This window comes from Arvicola amphibius, chromosome 6, assembly GCF_903992535.2.
Source record: "Arvicola amphibius chromosome 6, mArvAmp1.2, whole genome shotgun sequence".
Lineage (NCBI taxonomy): Eukaryota > Metazoa > Chordata > Mammalia > Rodentia > Cricetidae > Arvicola > Arvicola amphibius.
In genome coordinates, this window is record NC_052052.2 from 134,926,331 (window position 1) to 134,947,051 (window position 20,721).

The 20,721-nt window shown below is 45.4% G+C and overlaps 1 protein-coding gene across 1 annotated transcript in view; it reads right to left on the reverse strand.

The window, feature by feature from the left end:
• Positions 1–20,721, reverse strand: part of F13a1 (coagulation factor XIII A chain) — a 154,924-nt gene that overhangs the window by 24,292 nt on the left and 109,911 nt on the right. Inside the window, exons 11-13 of the mRNA XM_038334077.1 lie at positions 13,350–13,503; positions 6,248–6,535; positions 913–1,073 (exon numbers count right to left, since the gene is read on the reverse strand). Of these exons, the coding sequence (XP_038190005.1) occupies positions 913–1,073; positions 6,248–6,535; positions 13,350–13,503 (603 nt within the window). The remainder of the gene's footprint in view (positions 1–912; positions 1,074–6,247; positions 6,536–13,349; positions 13,504–20,721) is intronic.

Below are 20,721 nucleotides of genomic sequence, written 5' to 3' on the forward strand. Positions count from 1 at the left end.
GATGCTTGCATTCCTTCTTCCATGAGAGGAAGGCATCTGGGTAAGGCTGTCTACTGATAGCACAAGATGTTAGCCTATGCTGTGAGAAGCAGAGAAAACAGGCCCCCATTTCTGTCTTCTAACCCCATCCCCCAAGCTTTCTTTACCGATATCCCCTGAGTAATTTAAGAAGAAATTTCCTATAGTCCTGGAAGAGGCATAACTAAAGTCATCATCTAAGTGGGCAAAAGAAGCCACGGTGACAGAAGCCAGAAAATTGGTCATCGTGGTGAGTGGGGAGGACTGTAAACAGGAAAATGCAGGAAGGAACTTTCTGGAGAACTGGGAATCATTTCTATTTCCATTTTGTTGGTACTTACAGTGCGTGGCATATGTACATTCAGCACCCCAGCTTGTATAATCCTACTGTACACAGTCAACACCCCAGAGAGTGACGTGACTGTCCAGAATGCAGGTGGGACAATGTAGGCAGTCTGCAAGCCTGACCCACTTTATTCTGAAGACACAGAGAGTTCTTAGTCTCTGTCTCCATTACACATCTTTATCTTCCTCCACAAGTGTGTTTATACCAGCGGTTATATTTATATCTGCAGTCACATCTATATATTTAAATAAGGAGAGAAGAGGAGTGTTACATGCACACGACTATATATAGGATGGCTTGCTTCTTTCAAAGAACAGGAGGATCCTAGTTCCATTATGTTTTTGAAACCTCTCTCTTTCTCTCTCTCTCTCTCTCTCTCTCTCTCTCTCTCTCTCTCTCTCTCTCTTTCTCTCTCTCTCTCTCTCACACACACACATACACACATACACACACACGAGAGAGAGAGAGACAGAGACAGAGACAGAGACAGAGACTGGCTGCCTGACTACTTCCCCCCTTCTCTTGTCTGAGATGAAATGCTCACTGACCTTGATGTCGACCTTGGGGATAGTCAGCACTGTGGACTTCTGCTTGGCCAGGACATTGCCCGTCTCGTTGATGCGAGCTGTGACGAAGAAATGCAGGAGGCCCTGCTCCAGAAGGTGGCTCATGTACTCACTTGCTCTGACCAGCACCTCTTTTTTCTTGACTGGAGGGAGTAAAAACCAACAGGCTGCCATCAAGACCTGAGATGATGTGGGATCTGGCTTATCCTCTCTCCCAACCCCCCCCCCCCCCACATTAGCACCCAGGGCACCAGGGACACGGCAAAAGTCAGGTACAAAGAGTCAATCAGGGGCAAACTCTCCTGCCTCTTGGGTGAAGAAAGAAATATAATATTCAGTGAAGTCTTACTAGAGAAAAGAGTTGTCAGACTTTCAAAGCATTGCTTTTGCTGCTGGAAAATGGAAAGCACAAACAGAGATATTAAAAGTGGAGCCAAAGGGCTTCAACCATGGCTGCTTTGATTCGGGCCAAGACAATCCCAAGTTGGCAGAAGAGGAGCACTGAAGTCTGAGGCCACCAAAGGCTTTTGAAGCCTCTCTCCTCTGTAATTTGGAAGACGACTGTGCTGAAGCACCGCTCTGGCTTTAGGGGCTGAGAATATGCTGTGCAGGATGCCTCGGAGGATGATGAGTGGCTTCACTTCATTTCTAATCTCCATGGGGTCTGAGGATAGAGAGTTCTATCTGTGGCCTGGATTCCTTTGCTCTGTGGCTCTGTTTCCCACAGCCCAGGATTCTAGAGCACAAAGAACAGGTCTGCAGGCCGAACCCGGGTATGGTGCCTACTGATGCTTTCAGAAACAGGTACCTGTTCTGTGCCATCAGCTGGCAGGCCCAGAAGGCAGATGCATGAGTCACACCTTCATTGCCCCACACAGGACACAGATTCTACAAACAAGCCATAGGCCCAGCATCTTGGGGCTCCATGCCTGGGCTTCTGGTTTTTTCCTTTCTGCAGGAGTTCCCATGGCTGGCAGTTTGAGCATTTGAGTGGATCATTTCAACCCACTACAAGTGACTGCCTTGTGAGAGGGTGAAAAGCAAGCTGAAAGCTAGCACATACCAGGGTATGGGACAGCATTTGACTGCCTCTGAAATGAGAGACATCTCTTGTGGCTCGTCTGTGCAAGTGGGATACTCACACGAGGCCTACATCTATGTTAATTTCCTGGTCCTGGAGTCTGAGAACCCAGTGCAGGGCCCTGCCATGGGCAGCAGTCCTCTGGCCTCTGGCTGTCTTTTTTTTTTTTTTTTTTAACATTATGTAGGTTCTCAGGCTACCTCTAGCTTCTGATAGATTTCTAATCTTGTCTCCACATTCTTTGTTTCAGGATCTCTGTAAACCCACCCTATTGGCTCTCATCCTTTCTTATATAGTCTTAAACTGTCATACAGTCTTGGGGACAGGGGCTCAGACAGCAGTCCCTCCTCCCCTCTCTTCACCTCTCTCTTTCTTTCCTTGTTTTTCTTCCACGAGCTGGGAATTGATCTCAGAGGCTCAGACATGCTAATCATGGCACCCTACCTCTCAACTACACATCAGGCCCAAATAGTTTGACCCGACAAATTCCCTTTGTCACACATAAACCCAAGCAAGCACATGTCTTTTACAGGCTCTACATGGACCGTGCATTTTGCTCCCTGGGGGTCCCAGGGATAGTAATAAACAGTGGTTTCCTCCTGGCTTTTCTTGAGGAAAAGAGTTTGACTATTAGGTTTCCTTAGGGTAGGAGGACTTGTCCATCGTCCCCGTAGCTATCTTTGTAGAGGCTCTTGTCACCACTTATAGTCTCAGCCTCAGGGCTGACTTCTTCTCGGAGGCAGACCATTCCCTCAATCACAGCACTGGAGAAGCGGGCTGTGCTTCAGAGCCCCAGAGAACAGTGCTCCTGAAATAGTGCCTTATATAAGTGCCGCGTTTTGCCACTGCACAAGAAATCGTTCCAGATAAAGTTTATTAAACGCGGCAAGAGAAGGAGGAATAGATTTTCACTGTGTGAGTGGTAGAGATGGGAGGCTGCCAACATCATTTACGGTGTCTGGGGAAAGCCAGGGGAGACACAGGCTGGAGCTGCCTCGTCTCTTCCAAAAAGCAAAGGCAACTAAATGTAGCCAAGTGACAGGATAGCACCTTTGAAGGTTCTGGGTGGTTTAAGTGATTCAAACCTCCCCAGCTGACTCTAGCCCACACAGTTCCATTAATCAGCAATCTGAAAAGTCTGCCTCCTATTCTCCAGGGAAAAGCTTGATTTGCAATAGAGGCACCTGAGAATGCTTGATTGGGGGCAGAGGTATGTAATTTTGCCAAAGAGTGGGATATACTTCAGAGTGCAGCGCGCGTTTTATGGCATGCAACTGATACCACTAAGTTTCATTAATTAGTAAATGAGCAAATGAGGAATGAGATTCTAATTCCACTCGAGTTATCTAGGACAAGCACTGGGTTGCTCTGAGTGGGTGGAGCTGTATTAAAAAACTTGGGCTTAGGCTTGGTCCCTACATGAATGACTCAGTAGAATAATGTATTACATCATCCTACTTCATTCTAACGCATACAAACCCATCCCCCCTTTTTAATTTTTAAGATGGAGTGGTTTATTTTGGTTTATGTTTTGAGGACATACAATCCATAATCATGGGGAAGGCCTGAGAGTGAAAATGAGAGTCTGCAGTGGTTGGTCATGTTGATTCTGAAGTTCGAGATGACTTAAATCCACCCTTTAATTGGGTTAAGGAGAGAAGGAGGAAGGTTGACAGGGTGTTTGTAAGGTTGGAAAAGAGTTGTGCTCTCTTTCTGGTGTAGGGAGATCTGATGGATTGTAGACAGTTTCACTCAGGGCCCAAGTTTGCACCCATTGGCTCAGTGTCCTTGCCCAAGGGGAATCTAAATTCTGTTATCTTCATGGCCTTGACCACATGAATCCAGTCTCAGGTTCCCACTAAGCTGGATCCTAGCAAGGCATTTCACACCTGCCGCTCATGGAGTTCCTTCACTTCTTCCTCTCACTTGCATAGGCCAATCAGGTGGACTCTACCTCAGAGTACGTTCCGATTGATTTGCTCTTATCGGCAACGCAACCACCACATTTTAGCTCAATGACTGTTAAAGCATTCTAGCTGGTGTCCAGGCTTCATTGTTGCTTCTGTGAGTCTCTCCTCAGCACAGCAGCCCGTGTGAGCTTGCTTATTTTTTAATGTAGAACATTATTGCTGTGTGTTTGTGTATGGGCACGTGAGTGGAGGGCGGAAGACAATGGACAGGAGCTGGTTCTTTCCTTCCACCGTGTGAGGGATGGAACCCAGGTTGCCAGGCTCAGTGGCGAGTGCCTTTACCTCCTGAGCCATCTCACCAGCCTTGGTGTGGTCCGGAGTGTGGTCATGCTCAATGCCTTCAAAGAAAATACCAATTGGAAATAAAGCCCAAGTGTGTAATTCCTTGTATGATTTAAGCGCATCAATTTCCATTGGCTGTTTTTATTCCTATTTGAGTCTGATTTTGTTGTTTTACTAAATTATAAAGGCTTGGAAATTTATAAGGAAAATATGTCTAGTTGTCTCATAATGTGAGTGGCTGGAGCACCCAAAAAGCATGGTGCTGGTCTAACAGAAAGAGAACTGGCCATGTGCTTGCAAAGCAACCGCACTTTGTAATAAGCTGCTCTCCCAGGAACTGACACACTCCACAGACCAGCAGCCACTCCTTCCAAGGTCAATTTGGCCCTCATCTCCTAATTATCTTCCACAAGATGCTGCCTTTTAAAGGCTCCACCTTCTATGCCTCTCGCTCTTAATTTGCTTTGTATTTTTGTATTCTACATATCACCAGATGCCAGACACTGCCTAGCTTGTTAGGTTGCTTACTGCTTTGTTCATTTACAAGACCAGAAGATCCACAAAGATTTGCACTCCCCTGTGTCCAGCACATGCTAGAACCTGGATGATCCAGTGTGCTCTCTGCTGCTGTGCTAAAACACCATGGCCAAAAATAACTTAGGGAGGACAGGAATATTTGGCCACAGGAGAGGGCAGCCAGGACAAGGAGCTCAGCGCAGGACCCTGGAGGCGGGGACTGGAGCAGAGACCATGAAGGAGTGTGGCTTACTTGCTTGCGTTCTCTGCTTATGAGCCAGCTTTCTTATACAATCCAGAACTAGTAACCCATGATGGTGGTGACACTACCCACGGTGGACTGGCCCTCCTACATCAATTAGCAACCAAGAAAATGCTGCACAGAGATGCTCACAGGCCAAACTGATATAAATAATTCCTCCACTGAGGTTCCCTCTTCCCAGCCACATCAATCTGATATGCAAGATTAGTTTGGCAGGGAATGAACTAACAATTCTGTCATGCAGTTTTCGCTTCCATATACAAAGGAGGGGAGAGAGCCCAGACCTCTCATGCAACCTGCTGGGGACACACACCTAGCGTGTAAGCATGAGAGTGCCTTCCCCTTCAGTCCTTCATGCTGACTTTCCCTTTTAGTGAGAAGACTTTCCTCCCACTTGGGGGATGAGGGGAAGGTAGTCAAATCTTCTAGTTTCCATAGACAATACCATGGTGAATTTTTTGACTGCTGGCTACATCACCAAACCTAGGAATACTCATCTCCTTCAGTTTGGGTTTATTGGAATCCAAATTTTCAGGAGCAGCCTTTTATTTTCTCTATGAACTCCTCTCTGGAGGTACAGGGTTGGGACAGCTACAGTATCTAGGGAGCTCAGGGACAACAGAGGTGTGTGATTGGCTCATAGGTTCGGCGTGGCCTGCTTGCTCGTCTCTGCTTTGGGAACGGTATTGCGGTATTGCTCCGGCACTCCCTTCCTTCTCTGTTTCAGCACCGCCTGTTAGGTCCAGAGACCCAGGAAGTGCTTCTCAGTTTTCCCTGACTTAGCTCTCTGCCTACAGAAGTTCTTCCTGTATGCAACTTGGGACTGAATATTGAGCCTACCTAGTATCCCCAGGAACAATGAGCGTACTCAAAATTGCAGTCCCCAGTGCAGGCTTCAGCGTGGCCATCCTGCCCTGCTTCAAATATCCTGAGTTCTTACGGTGATGAAACAGCACAGATAGACATAGGGGAGATGCGGGAGGGAGAAGGCTGCGAGAGATCCTCCAATTCGTGGAAGATTTCAGCATTCCTTTCTGCTCACGAGACACAAAAATGGAAGAATCGAGGGTTTTCTACAGCTCCCTCTCAATGTGTCCCCCAATACTGGGATCTGGCGGGAACCAGAGCCCTGACAGTGTTGACAGTGAGACAGCAGAGACAGGAAACAAACAGGTCCCGGAGAGACCAACATATCTGTTAGCTTACAGGATAAGGGCTCCAGTGTCATTTCAAATGCTTCATTCTTGAATTCTTTCTTGGAGACCCCGGTATAGAATGTGATGTTGCCCGAAAGATAGGCCAGGATGGTGTACAGGCTGGAGCTATTGTTCTGGAAGGTGATGGTGACCTTGAAGTCCTTGCCCAGCACAGCGTTTCCCACCTCGAAGTCCATGTCCACATCAGATCTTGACTTGACAACTCCTTCAGTGTTGAGGGCCTTTTTGGCTCCATACATCAGAGCGGTTTCAAGGGCCAGTCTCTCTTCTTCTTGACCTAGGAGAGATCCACAGATAATGACAGGTAAAGGGGCATAACACTTCACTGAGAAGACACTGACTTCAAAACACTCTGTGCCCGCACCCTTGCTGATGGCCTCTGAAAGCCCATCAACCTTTCTGTGCAGTCACCACCAATGTGTTAGGTTCTGCAAAGCCATCTTCAGAAAGATAGTGGCTACCTCGGCTGTCAGGAAACTTGGTGGCTGGGCAAGGTATACCTGTTATGAGGGCTACTAAGGGGCTTGTACAAGGGGTCCATTCTCTAGGGCCATTATTTATGGTCTTAGCAGGTGGCAATTTGCTTCCCTCCCTGAGTTCCAGTCATGAGATTAGAATTTAGGGTCTGCAAAGCAAAGAGTTCAGAGACAACGATGACTTCCTAATGTATATGTTTCTTCCAGTCCGTAGAATTCCCTGCACCCAAACAGGATGTGTCTCCCCTCAACTCTTCTCCCATTTAATTCTTCCAATTAAATCCTTCCTGTGCTGACTTTGGGGGCCAGGAGGGAGTCCTTCCATGCCCTTCTATGTCTCCTTCAGTGCCCACCAAGCCCCAAAGTGCACTACTTCAAGGCACTAGACTCTGGTAAACTGTTAAACTCCCCCTGTCCAAGGACTTCTGGGTCAGACCCTTAGAGGAAGCCTGATTCAACCTACTGAAGGTTCACAGCTTTCCTGAGCTCACAAAGGTGTGGAAGAAAATCCTTAGAGCTTTGTTACTTCAGTATGAGCCCATTATTTTTAAGGCACCACTGTTGGAGTGCCGTTCTACTGTAAGACTATCTGAAGGGTAGGTACTGATCGATTAATATGTCTTAGGGTGAGTTTCTGGAAGGATGGCATTGTGGTTGGGAGACAAAAGAGAGAAAAGATCTGCTCTAGGAAGAAGGAGAGAAAGTGGTGAAGGAGAAAGAGGCAAGCATGGCGGTGTGCATCTATAATCTTCGTACTTGGGAGGCTAAGTCAGGAAGATAGTTCAGGGCCAGCCTGGGCTACTTACGAGATCCTGCTTCAAAAACCAAAGGCTGGGGGCACAGCTCAGTGGAAGAACATTTGTCTAACATGAACAAAGTACTGAGTCCTATATCTGACTCTTCAAATACAGCCACACACACACACACACACACACACACACACACACACACACGAGTGAGTATGAGTAAGGAAGACAGAGAGAGAGACACAGAGAGACAAAGACACAGAAAAGACATACACAGAGAATGAAAGATAGATGCAGAGACAGAGAAGAGAAAGAAATAGTATAAGCAGGTGAGGAAACAGTCAACAGGGACGTAAGTGTGGCCTCACCTCACAGTGGCTGTGCTCAGACCCTGACTACCTTCAAGCTATAGACTAACGGTGCTGACAAACGTTGTATAAAGTACCTGGCTAAGGGGGCAGACTGCTGGAAGTACAGAAGATGGTGTCCCTTCTCTTTTTCTACCTAAGCAACTAGATATAAAGGTTCTTCACGGTGGTGGACAGAAACAAAAAGATGGAAGTAAATTCTTTGTTTGATAAGGTCTAGGTATCAGAATGGCTGGTGGGGAAAAGATCACTTTAAGATAAGAATGCTGGCTTTTCCAATCATGTTCATTTAAAGATGTTATCTTCTGCTGTACTGAGAATTAGGTTGGAAAATAATAATTGAATTCAATGATGGTGAGGACGCTAGTAGATGCTATTAACAATCATCAGCAAATGCTAATTATGTGACAGACCGTGGGATGGGTGCTTGCTTGCAGTAGCTCTGTTAAATGTCATAACAACTACAAGGCAGGCAATATGAACACCACCGGTGATATAAGGGAACGTACATCACAGGGCCATTAGGTGGATCAGAGGGAGCAGGCGTGTAATAAATGGAAACTAGATTGGGAGGGCAGAGAAAAAGAAATGACAGATCAACAGATGTGTGTGTGTGTGTGTGTGTGTGTGTGCGCGCGCGCGCGCACACACGGACACGTGTGCGAGTGTGTTTGTTATAAACTTAACTGTCAAGCCTGAAAGAATGTGCCAGAAACAATAATTCTATTACCAGAATTGGCTTAGGTACATGTTTATAGAGCCACCAGAGGAAGACAGGAAGAGAGGACGAGAAAGTTCAGCCTTGAAAGTTCAGGAAACTACTTTAGCAGCGATCATCTGGCAAACAGGTCCACGAGAAGGAAGGCATTAACAATTATCACTTTGGATGCATGCCAAATATGCATTTAGGCAAAACACAGGAAGCCCAGGCAAAGCACCAGAGAGGGGCTGCCCTGGGATACAGGAGCTGAGTAGGTCCAGGCAAGAAGTGGCAAAGAGAGGTTTGTGCTCTGAGCAACTTGAGAGACTGTCCTGAGAGCACAACCCTGCAGTCCCACAGACAGACACTGGACATTGTGCTTGGCACTATTAAGACAGAGTCCTTCAAAAAATAAAGGAAGAAAGGAAAGAAGGAAGGAAGGAAGGAAGGAAGGAAGGAAGGAAGGCAGGCAGTCCTTCACTCAAGGTTACAGTGGGAGGAGTGAAGATCTATCACAGTGTAGATCTGTGGACCACAGATGCTGGGACAAATGCTGTCATGTGGAACCTGGAAGCATGAAATACCCTTAGTGTGTCTGGAAGGCACGGGAGCCCTATTTTCAACACAGTGAGCAAAGATGAGGGGACATGCAAGAGCCTGGCTACAAGAAGGAAGTGACAGCGGCTCATCTGGCTGTTGTACAGCTGTAGATGATCAGACAGTTTAGCAAGAAGACCAAAAAGGCAGCTAGCAAGGTTTTGTGGGTCATTTCTGGAACATTCTGAAAGCACTTGGAAGATAGGAGGCTGTATTTTCGGCTTTGATGGGCTCGGGCTTACATGTCATGGATTACTACTTTTGTGGAGAGAAAGGGTTGCCCCAAGGAGGGGGTGGCAAGCTATGGCTGATTTCCAGGCAAAACAGTCATAGCCTAAGATACTCCAAGCACTATGGTAGCTGTGGTAGCTCTACTATTAGATGGGAAACTAACTCTGGCTGGACCCTCAGCCTGAGTCAGGCTCTCTACTAAGGTTTTCTACATGGGGTGCTGTTTCATTCTAAGACCGTGGCTAAGGAACAAGAGGGAAAAGGTGCTTTGGAGGGCTGTTTCAGATGGGACAAGTAGAGGGTTTGCCAACCTAATTCTCAGGTAGTTGTATTCATTAGAATAGAAAGTGAAGAATGCACGGACCAGGCAGGGGAGAGGAGAGAGAGGGAGTAGAACTTGGGAATATTTGGCTTCAGGTTTCTGTCGCACACTCACATAAGGCCCGTGGTGAGATGCGGACCTGGGAATGGTCACTATACCCGTGAGAGCCAACCACGGCTGTCCAGGAAGAACCTAAATTTGGTAGGCACGGAACTCACAGAGGGCAACTGAAATCAAGAGGCATTTAGTGGAGAGTGGAGAAAGGCAAGTTGCAGAAGCATGTATGGTGTCAAGAAGAGAGTGAACACCCCCAGGAAGGTAGTCAGGGAAGCAGGATGGCACCTGTAGACACTGGTCCCACTGCCACTGTGCAGCTAAGTGTGGCCTCCAGGGTGTTCCGTTTGCAGATGGGGCCCAGTGGGAACGAGATGGACAGGAAAGAAACAGGTTAGATATAATTCCTCCCCCAGGTCTCTCAAGATGCTGGCTAGCAGATAAGAACACAGAATGGGCATGTGTGGTGAGAAACACAGTGTTGTGAACAGTTTTGTTTAGAGAAAGAACCCAATATAGGAGATGACTAATTGCTTATTGGAGGAAGAAGAAGAAGAAGAAGAAGAAGAAGAAGAAGAAGAAGAAGAAGAAGAAGAAGAAGAAGAAGAAGAAGAAGAAGAAGAAGAAGAAGAAAAGGAGGAGGAGGAGGAGGAGGAGGGGAGAGAGAGAGAGAGAAGAGAGAGAGAGAGAGAGAGAGAGAGAGAGAGAGAGAGAGAGAGAGAAACACAAGCAATAGCTGGAGTAATGGATAAACTAAAGAGGGAATGGGTCCATATACCATAACAAAAGAGGACATATTGCCACAGAACATTTTTCAGAATTCTGGTTTCCAAAGCTTTAACATTTCTTAATCTTACATTTTTGAGAAAAAAGTTAAAATTGGTATTACGTTTTAGTTGAAGTGAAAGACAATTTCTTCACAATTATAAATCAGCCCATTCCTGCATCTGGTATAATTTCTTTTCTGTCCTCAGTTATCTCCATAGATATAGACATAGTGTCCATCTTCACTATATGTGGATTCAAAGAGGTTGTAGAAGATGTACCATGAGAATCAGAGTGGCAAAGCCACAGCCAGGAGCAATCGTTGCTGGCTTTATTGTATGCCTGGAGCAGACATCAATAATCAATCCCTCTTCCCACTACATGCTGATAGAGTCCCTACAGTTTCAGAATTGCACTTCCCTGGGATGTTCGCCAAGTTAGAATGTGAAGTACATGTACCATCCTCAATGAAGAGATGAATTCTCCACTTAGGACCCAATCATAGCCCAGAAAGTGGTTGAAATGTTTCTTACAACTAATCACATGTATTAGAAGTTCTAGTTGGTTCAAAACTCCTGCCATCCTTTCCCCGAGTCTCATCATCTTGCTGAGGTGTGGCATTGGACCTCAGAAGTCATGGAGAGCTGGACATTGCATTTTAACATTTGGATATCACAGGTGAAGCCCCAACTTCTCTCTCACAGACAGGTGTGTGTCTTCCTCTCATGACATCTAATCCTGACCCCATTCCTGTTTGGTCCCCACTGCTACCTTGGAGGCTCTGCTGCATGTGTTTATCTCTTTCCAGTGATTTCTGCTGCTGCCTTGATCTAGCATCCAGCCCCATGTCTAAGCACTGCTCACACGCGACGGTGAGCTCGCCTCTCATCCACCGAGGCATCTACCGTCTCCTCAGTAGAAAAGAAGAGCAGTTCACACCGTCACTCTTCCCTACCCTGAGCAGCTCTTTCTCCAGCACTACTTGAAATCCTTAGTTCTTCCTTGGATAGGAGTTTTTATGGTACCAGGACTTGCGCCTGGGATGTGCTCTACTACGGAGCACAGTCAGTATTTCAGTCACACTGAACACAGTAGGTGCCAATTCAATGTGTTGAGCAAGTGGATCCATCGTGACCTCATGGCATTCAGGGGGCCAGTCTATCAGATAGGGACCGAATGAATTGTTCCATCAATTCTGCTCAGACATAGGTTTGTGTCATGATTACTGTGAGCATTTCAGGCCCCTTTCTGGTTGGGTGTCCTTCTTCGCACCTGGATCCACTGCCCACCCCATGTCATAGTCCCTGTCTTCTGGCAGGGCAAGGATTGGACTCTGCTTTGTCTCCTAGTAATCCAGACAGCAGGGCTGGGGTGTCCCCAGCTCCATGAGCTTGTGCTGTGTGGTTAAGAGTGGGCTGCTGAGTGACTGCAATGGATCCAGGGAGTTCTTCCACGTTCTCTAAGGAGTTTCCCTTTTGCTTTTTCAAATCTTCCTTTGCATCTCAGTAAGAGAGTGCATTGCTTGCTTCCGTGGTTTCATTGTGTTTATATTGTTTTTAACTTCCCTTCTAGAGGAAAGTCAGAATACCTAGAGGTAGGAAAGAGGTTTGCTTTTGTGTGTTTATGTTGTGCAGTAGAAGACAACCAAATGCGGAGACTGAACTATTTCAGAAAACCAGTAAAACTTCACAAGTTCAAGTGCCAAAATCTCTAAACTCCAACGCGACACACCTGCCTCAGTTCAGCAGGCTCTCTGTCTTTATAATGCAAATTGTTTTTGTAAATAAGAGCAAGAAGGCAGTATAAAACATTTAAAACAAACGCTGCACACACTCGCACTTCAGGAATGCCAATGAATATTTAGCATATGCTAACTAGTCATAATTTTTTTTCATTCACTAAAATAAATGCCACTTTTAAGAATCCTTGGAGGTGAAACATTTCCAAAAGATATTGTCTTTCTGCTCTCGAAACTGCCAGCATTCTCACCCAGATGGCACCGGGCATTCTAAGCTAGAAAGGGTATGGAGGCCTGCAGTACCCTAAATGTCTAGTGCTGCTTCTCATATAGTCTGTGACTATAGTTCCCATGCCTGGAACCCCCAGTACAGTTTTCTTTAAATGTGGTCTTTTCCTAAGCTTCACTTCTTTGGACTCTCTTGATAGGACCCAGTGTTTCCCTGTTCCCACAGCTTTCTCTGTATAATGATTCTAACTCTTGTATGGGGACAGAAGCTGTGGCCTGTTCACTGTTAGGACTGTGGATATAGTATTGATTGAGATGTAACCAAACACAATAGTACCATTTGACATGTACTGTATAATCAAAGTTAACAAACCTTCATCAAAACACTACTTTGTAATTGAAACTGGCCTTCAACCCAACTGGCCTACATTAGTGAGCTTGCACTCTCTTATCAATCTGTTTCCATGACAACCTGATGAAACAATGTGTTGTAAAATAACTCAATAAATATGAAGAAGTGACTTAAATTTCTATTTAAATTTATATTTGTTGATATAATGCAGATAGTGTATTATAATAGATTACTAACAATTAAGGTTCATATAGGCAAGAACACATTCTATAGTCTACTAAAATGGAATTTGAAAACTCACTTCACAAGCCATGTGAAGGGGAATTCTGCTCAAAACAAGCAAGCAAAATAATGAAGAACTGTGGGTGTCTGTTGCTTGTGAGAGTTTATGTTTCTGCCCTTAATACCAGATGCTGCAAATGCCAGGGCATTCTCTGAAACATATTTCATTCTGACAGTGAATAAGTACTAAACGGAATTGGGGGAAAATACATTTGGTTTTTTAGCAAATTACCTTCTTGAAATTTGTAAGTATCAGTGATATCCTGCATGCCATCTCCTCCAATTTGTTTGGTCACAATTAATTTCCCAATATGGGTGGTATCTACGCCTTCTACCACATGAGTGCCATCTTTCTTAGCTGTAATGTAAACAAGATCGCTGTTGACCTGGAAACAGGAGAGGAGAGCATTAGCCATCATCAAATGTTTTTGTTGCAAATTACAATATTCACTATAACTAAAACATAATTAACATGGATGCTCGCCAGTGGGTCAATACGTAAACAAATGGGACACACATAGGCGAGGACTATTAGCCACAAAATGCTCAAGATCTTATCATGTGTAGCAGCACAGGTAGTAAGAAGGCATTATGTTAAGTGAAATAAGCCAGATACAGAAGGACAAATACCCCATGTTCTCACTTATTCACAGAAACTGAAATGCTCATCTTAAAGAAGAGAATGGAACAGGGGTTACTAGAGACAAGGAAGTGAAGTGAAGGGCACGAGAAAGAGTTCAGTGGGGAGTAACACATTTCAGTTCGACTGATGAAATTCCTTCTGATTTTTCGATGGCACTGGTTAATACAATTTGTGGCACACACTTGAATGGTGAGAAAGTGTAAAGTTCCCAGCACATACAATGACTGAAGAACTGGAATTATTATCTTTTGTCCTCACACATTGCCATCTCAGACCACACAGAGATGCACAAACGTCATGTCTTGATTAGGAAAAAAAAGCAAATATCTTGTTTCTAAAATCTTTGATGCTCCTTATTACAGACATCTAGACCCTAGCAATGGTGTGTTCCTTTATTCGACTGAAGTGAAGCCAGCAGGCAAACTCCTTTTAAAAACATTCTGGGGCCAGATATATGGCTTTGCCAGGAAAAGTGCTTGCCATTCAAGCCTGACCACTAGAGTCTGATTCTCAGAACCCATGCAAGGATGCCAGGACAGAATCAACTCCGCAGAGTCCTCTGATTGCCGTACATTAGCCATGGCATGCACATGCTCTCTCTCTCTCTCTCTCTCTCTCTCTCTCTCTCTCTTTCTCTCTCTCTCTCACACACACAACAATCAAATAAACAAATAAAGGATTTAAATAATTCTGAAGGGGAATCCACTTTGGATCATTCATGAATCAAGGGAGAATGTCTGAGGCAGGCTTGGTCAGCTGTCTCATCAGTGAACGTCTCTTTTCTTCCTTTTTCTTCCTGGTAAATTCAACCCTGTTTGAACTCCCATTTTAGAGTTGACACAGGGGTAGGGACGATTCTGGGAGTCACAATCGTCTGAGTGTGTTGTGTAGAGGTGTGTTGTGCTAAAAACAGGTTGATGTCTTATTATGGAGGTTTGGGTGAGGTTCTAAATATATCACGTTTTAAAGTGGTCTCAGAGGACCCTAAAGCATCGTGCTCACTTCTTGCCTTCCTGGATGCTGCTAAGCTAGCAAAGGCTGTACAATCCATTTGTAAATGGGAAGAACATCAGCAAGGTGACTTTCTGGGAAGAATTCTGACCTCTACAGAAGGAGAGAGGGACTTAGGAGAGTCTATCCCCTCAGTTATTCCTTAGATGTCTTCCTGGGGAGTGACCTACTGCTTGGAGCTGTTGTCTACCTGGGACAGTGAATAAAAGCTTGGCCAGACATGAGAAGATGGCAGGGAGGATGGAGACTTGCCAGCCCTGTGAGCCATTCAAAGGGACCAAGCTTGGACTGCCAACTTCAGGCTTTCTTAGATAAGTATAAATTCTTGCCTGTTTCAGTCACAGTAACTGTGTTACTTGTAGCAAAAAAAATGAATTTAAAAGCATAATTAAACCTTCCAGGAGGAATTTAGACAATTCTTAGTGATTCACCATCTAAACTAGGCACTGGAGACAGTGCCTTGCAATGAAGCCGAACCCACGCTCTTCCAAGGTTCTGTATCCCCATTGTGCTTTCTAGAAGCAGTAGCAAATCTATCTGAAAGGTGACTCCACAGGCACCTATTGTGGTGCATGTACTCTTTGTTTTGGAGATCCATGTACTACCGGGGCATGGGTGGGAAACAGCTCCACTGCCAATGATCGTTGGTGTAGTTACCAGATGTTTTTCCAGCCTTCCCCAGGCTTAGCTCCTGTTCCTTTAAGTGAGGTAATAAAAGCACCTTCCTCACAGAATTACTGGCAGAATTAACTGAAGTAAATGCACGTGAACTACTTACCATAGTGCCTGGCATAGAGGTAACACTCAGTAAATGTTATCGATAATTATGTATTATTTAATAGCTTTCTCAGATAGTGTCCAGAGTGCCAGAGCTGTAATGTTGAGCAAAATAGATCTGGTCCTTCCAGTTTAGAGTTGACACAGGGGTAGGAGGGATTCTGGGAGTCACAAGCATCTGCGTGTGTGTGTGGGGGGGTAACTGCTAAAAACAGGTAGATGTTTTATTATGGAGGTTTGGGTGGGGTTCTAAATAGGTCACATTTTAAAGTGGTCTCAGAGGACCCTAATGAATATCCAGGCCTGAGGACTTCTGGAATACAGTGCAAGAAGCACAGTAAGAGGCCAACACCAATGTTCTCTGTGGGTTCATGGAGCAGTGTGGAGGTAACCGAAGAGTAATTGGTTGAAATGTGTAAGATGCATGGGAGTCAAGTCTATGAGCTGAGGAATGGGGATGAGGGAAGGCAGGCATCAGATGGGCAGGTGCAAAGACTCAAGGTCCAGAGAGGTGCTGGGCTAGCTGTGGGAAACCCTGGCTCCGATGCTGGCTGTGGACCTGCAGGAGTCATGTTAACTTAACTCTGAATTTCAGCTCTGACTTCTATAACACGAAAAACCATCATCCCCACCTCGCTAGTTTCATAGGAATCTTTTAGTCCAGAATGAGAAAAAAATCCGTGTGAACATGGCTTGAAAATTTCCTAATTGACTATAACTGGTGTGACCATTAAGGGATAATGGTGGGAACATGATGATGCTCTCCTAACTTTAAAGCTTGAAATTAAAGAGAACAACCTTCCACACTTCCTCACAAAATGTTCTGAATTTACACAAAATTCCCCTACTAAAGAGGATGTAGTCAGCACTAGGTAAATGACCACAGAGTTTCAAGATACCTTGTAGGTGATAAAGCGAGGCTCGAACATCAATCTCACGGTCTATATTATTATATTTGCTACAGATGACAGCACCATGACTCATCAATCAGCCAAGTGAAGTTTGGTGGGCATGGATTAGGAGAGTAGCTATTGGAGAGCTACAATCCTGAGCCAAGCCATAGATCATTCTCCTGGTCTTTACCTTGGCTGGTCCACAACCTATTTTCCTTGATCTTCACATTTTTTCTGGTCCCTTTGACCTTCACTTTGGGCTGGAAATCCATGGCCTATCCTTGACCTTCACCCTAGGCTAGCTCATGACCTCATCCCTTTGGACTTTTCCCTGGGCTGGCCCTATCCCCTTGAACATCATTGTATACTTTCTCTTCCACCTGGGTATCACCATGCTTGGGGGTTGATGGAATGCAAACTGAGACGTGATGTCCGGATGTATAGCAAGAAAGGACAGACAACTACTTAAGAAATGTTTGTCCTCTGGGAATGCTTAAATGAGCTTGCTCCCCTACTTTCATGCTCCCAGAACAGAGATGATAAATACCCTCCTAATCACAACCTTTGTCATGGCTCACAGCTTCCCAGGAGAACAAGGTCAAATGTGAAGAAAGGTGCAGGTGATAGGCTCCAGCTGCAGCTAACTGCCTAGGCTAGAGCTGTAGTTTTGTGCAGGTATACTGCAATAAATAATGACATCAGGCTGTGCCCCTTTCTCTGATATCTTTGCTAGAAGGGTTGGTAGATGGATCAGCACTGCTTGTGAAAGCTCCCTTTGTACACATGCTTTGAAGCTTGTTTTTAGCAATGATTTATTTTTCTGTTTATGTGTGGAGGTCAGAGGACACTTGCAGGAGTCCGTTATTTCTTTCCACCATGAGGTTCCAGGGGTTGGACTCAGCTTGTCAGACTTGGTAGCAAGCATCTTTACTCACCAAACCATCTAGGCAGCTTCTTGTGTTCATTTTTGGTACAGGTTATCCTTGTTTACCTCAGCTTGGCATAGAACTCACTATAGAGCCCTGACTGGCTTCTGAATTGGCCTTAGCCTCCCAAGAGCTGAGATTACAGGTATGTATCTACACCTGGTATGAGAAAACTCCCTGTGTGGTGATTTGATTTGTGATCTAACAAATAAAGCTTGCCTGATTATCAGAGTGCAGAGCTAGCCACTGGTTAGCCATAGAGGCCAGGTAATTGTGGCACACACCTTTAATTCCAGCAGTCGGGAGGCATAGGCAGGCAGATCTCTGTGAGTTCAAGGCCACCCTGGGCTACACAAGATTGATCCAGTCTAAAAGAGAAGAAACAGAGCTAGGAGGCAGTGGCTCACACCTTTAATCCCAGCACTAGGGAGGTGGAGACAGGAAGGGATATGGCTGGGCAGAGAAAGGACTATAAGGCCGGAGGAGACAGGAGCTCAAGGCATTCAGTCTGAGGATTCGTGGAGACAGGATCTTATCCACTTGCTCTGAAGATTTGATAGAGGTCAAAGGTCTCTCTAGTGGCTGTCTCCTTTACTTCTCTGATCTTTCGACATCTAATTCTGGGTTTTTATTATTAAAAACAATTAGAGTACATGCTACATCTGTGTTTGTGGTCAGTTGTGGTTTTTGTTCTGAACGGGCATCAGTGTTAGTGAGTACCTAAGTCCTTCCTCTGTCCTCAGAGAGACTGTGTCCACATAGAGTCAGGCTCCTGCTGTGACAGCTGTTGCTGTCTTCACAGCATGGCACTTTTGCCTCTGGTCAGACATGGTGCTTCCTGTGCAGGTCATGTTGTTTGTTAGGTCCTGAGGGCTCAGGGAGGCGGACTGGATACTCAGCAGGATGGAGGATCTCTGCAGACTTGTTGCTGGTGCCCACAGCATGGTGCACACTGTGTTTTTTGATACTGGGGTGGAGATGCCTTTTAGAGCTCAGGACCCAAGGACAAAGTCTATTTGTTTTATTCGTTTATCTGTGGAAACAACCTTGCTGTGGGCTCCACAGAGGAAGCACTGTGTCCCCCAGAGTCTACTGATGTCCTGGATTCCTGCTCAGTCAGGGACCTCCTGGCGCAACTGTCAATCACTCACCCTGTACTCACCATTTGTAGCTCGTGAGTATGGGAAGCTGGGCCTCTGTGGGTGATCTCTGCAAGGTCTCACACATTCCTGTCACTGATAAGGACTCACAGCACAAGATGCAGCTATGACCTCGTCTTCAAGATGCTGTTCTTATCAACATTCTCTGCTTGCTCTTTGTATGTATGTATGTATGTATGTATGTATACATTCATTCATTCATTCGTTCGTTCATTCATTCATTCATTCATTGCAGTAGATATTGCTCCTACTGATGAGAATACTGGAGACCCTACCTTCACGAAGCTTCTATCCCAGATGTGTGCCTGTGTGTATGTTTTCATGAAATGTGTGTGATGTACGGTTTGTGTGTGCATTTGTGATGGATGTATGTTTGAGACCTAAGGGTGTGCATGTATATGTATAGTGTGTGTGTGTGTGTGTAAATCACATGCCCATGCATTCATGTGTGTATGTGTGTTTCTGCATACGTGCATATGTGTATGTATATAGTATGTGGTGTGTGAAGGGTGTATGAGTGTGTATGTGTGTGTGTATGTGTGTGTACGTGACTTGCAGTTGTATAGGCATGCCTGCACATTGGTGTGTGTATGTGTATTTCTGCACATGTGCATGTGTATATGTATATAGTATGTGGTGTGTGAAGGGTGTGTGTGTGTTTGTGTGTATGTGTGTGTGTATATGTGTGTGTACGTGACTTGCAGGTGTATAGGCATGCCTGCACATTGGTGTGTGTATGTGTTTTTCTGCACATGTGAATGTGTATATGTATATAGTATGTGGTGTGTGAAGGGTGTGTGTGTGTTTGTGTGTATGTGTGTACGTGACTTGCAGGTGTATAGGCATGCCTGCACATTGATGTGTGTATGGTTGTTGGGGTGAGGAGGTAAAGAGGGCCGCAGAGCCCCCTTGGAAGAAGCGAAGGTAGGAGACAACCATCTTTCCCAAGCAGCAGCTCTTTGCTGAAAGCCACTGAGGCAGCTGAACACTGGAGCTCAGATGGCTCCAGATGCAAAGCCGTTCTACTCTCCACTTTCCCTCTTCAGAGCCCCGAGCCACACTGTGCTGGGGAGAGAGGTGGCACCTGGCTCTTTGGACCTGAGGGAACTCAACAATATGAAGAAGGCATGTGGAAGAAAGGGCAGAGAATCCCAGGTGTGGATACTCAGCATCTTCTCTTCTGTCCTCTTGTGGGAGCCCACAGAAATGGATATGGTCCACCTTGACTAAAGGTCAGAGTTCAGACCTGTTCCTGCTCCTTCAAGGTTATACAACAGGAAGTTTGACCTACAGTGTGGCTACTAACTGGATGCTTTGGCCTAGGGTGTGATTACTTGATGTTTCGATATTAACAAGGTAATTACTTTGTTCTCTGTACCTTGGAAAAGAAGTCTTTTGCCTTCCCCTCCTGTCTGGATGGGGTCTATAAAGGCTAAGAGAAATAAACATGAGGCAAAACTCAGTCTTTACTAGTTGCCCTCCCGACTCTCTTGTCTCTTGTCTATTTCTTTCTTAATCCATACTCCTCCCTGCAAGCGTGGATGAATTATGTTGCATGGGACCCTACATTTCTTTCTTTGAAAAGTGGAAGAGAAGAAAGGAGAGAGAACATTTTCCATATCTCCTTCCCCTTTCAGGTTCTATTTTCACTCAGAGTCCAAGGAAAGCCCTAGAAAAGCTGACGATTAATCAATGAACTGGATGGCCTGGGAGCTGGAAAGGAATGGCTAAGATGTCAGTGTGCTGGGAGGCAAGAAGAGGCAAGCTACCTACTGACACCCCTGGGGCAGGAAGAGGAAGGATGACACACACATGGAGGGAGAGAAGGGGCGGCAGCTTCACACTGAGTCACGGAGATGCATAGTAAAATTACCAGCTCACCCCTATGGGGTTCTGGCAAGTACTCCTGAGAGAAGAAACCTCGTTTGCTTTTAGGCAGCTCATATATCTCTGACAGATATCTTGAACCTGGAATACAGCCCAGGCTAAAGCAACAGCCTGCACCCTCTGACAAAGAAGCCTCTCCTGCAGCAAGAGAGGGCAATTATCTGCAAATCCTGATGACATTCCCAACACCCTGATCTATATTTAATAACAGCAAGAAGCGCTTGCATTAGCAGCTATTAGGCCTTTCACTACTGTAAGGAGGCCAGCCTCTCTACTTCTTCGTAGCGATAAGGTACAATAAAAAAAT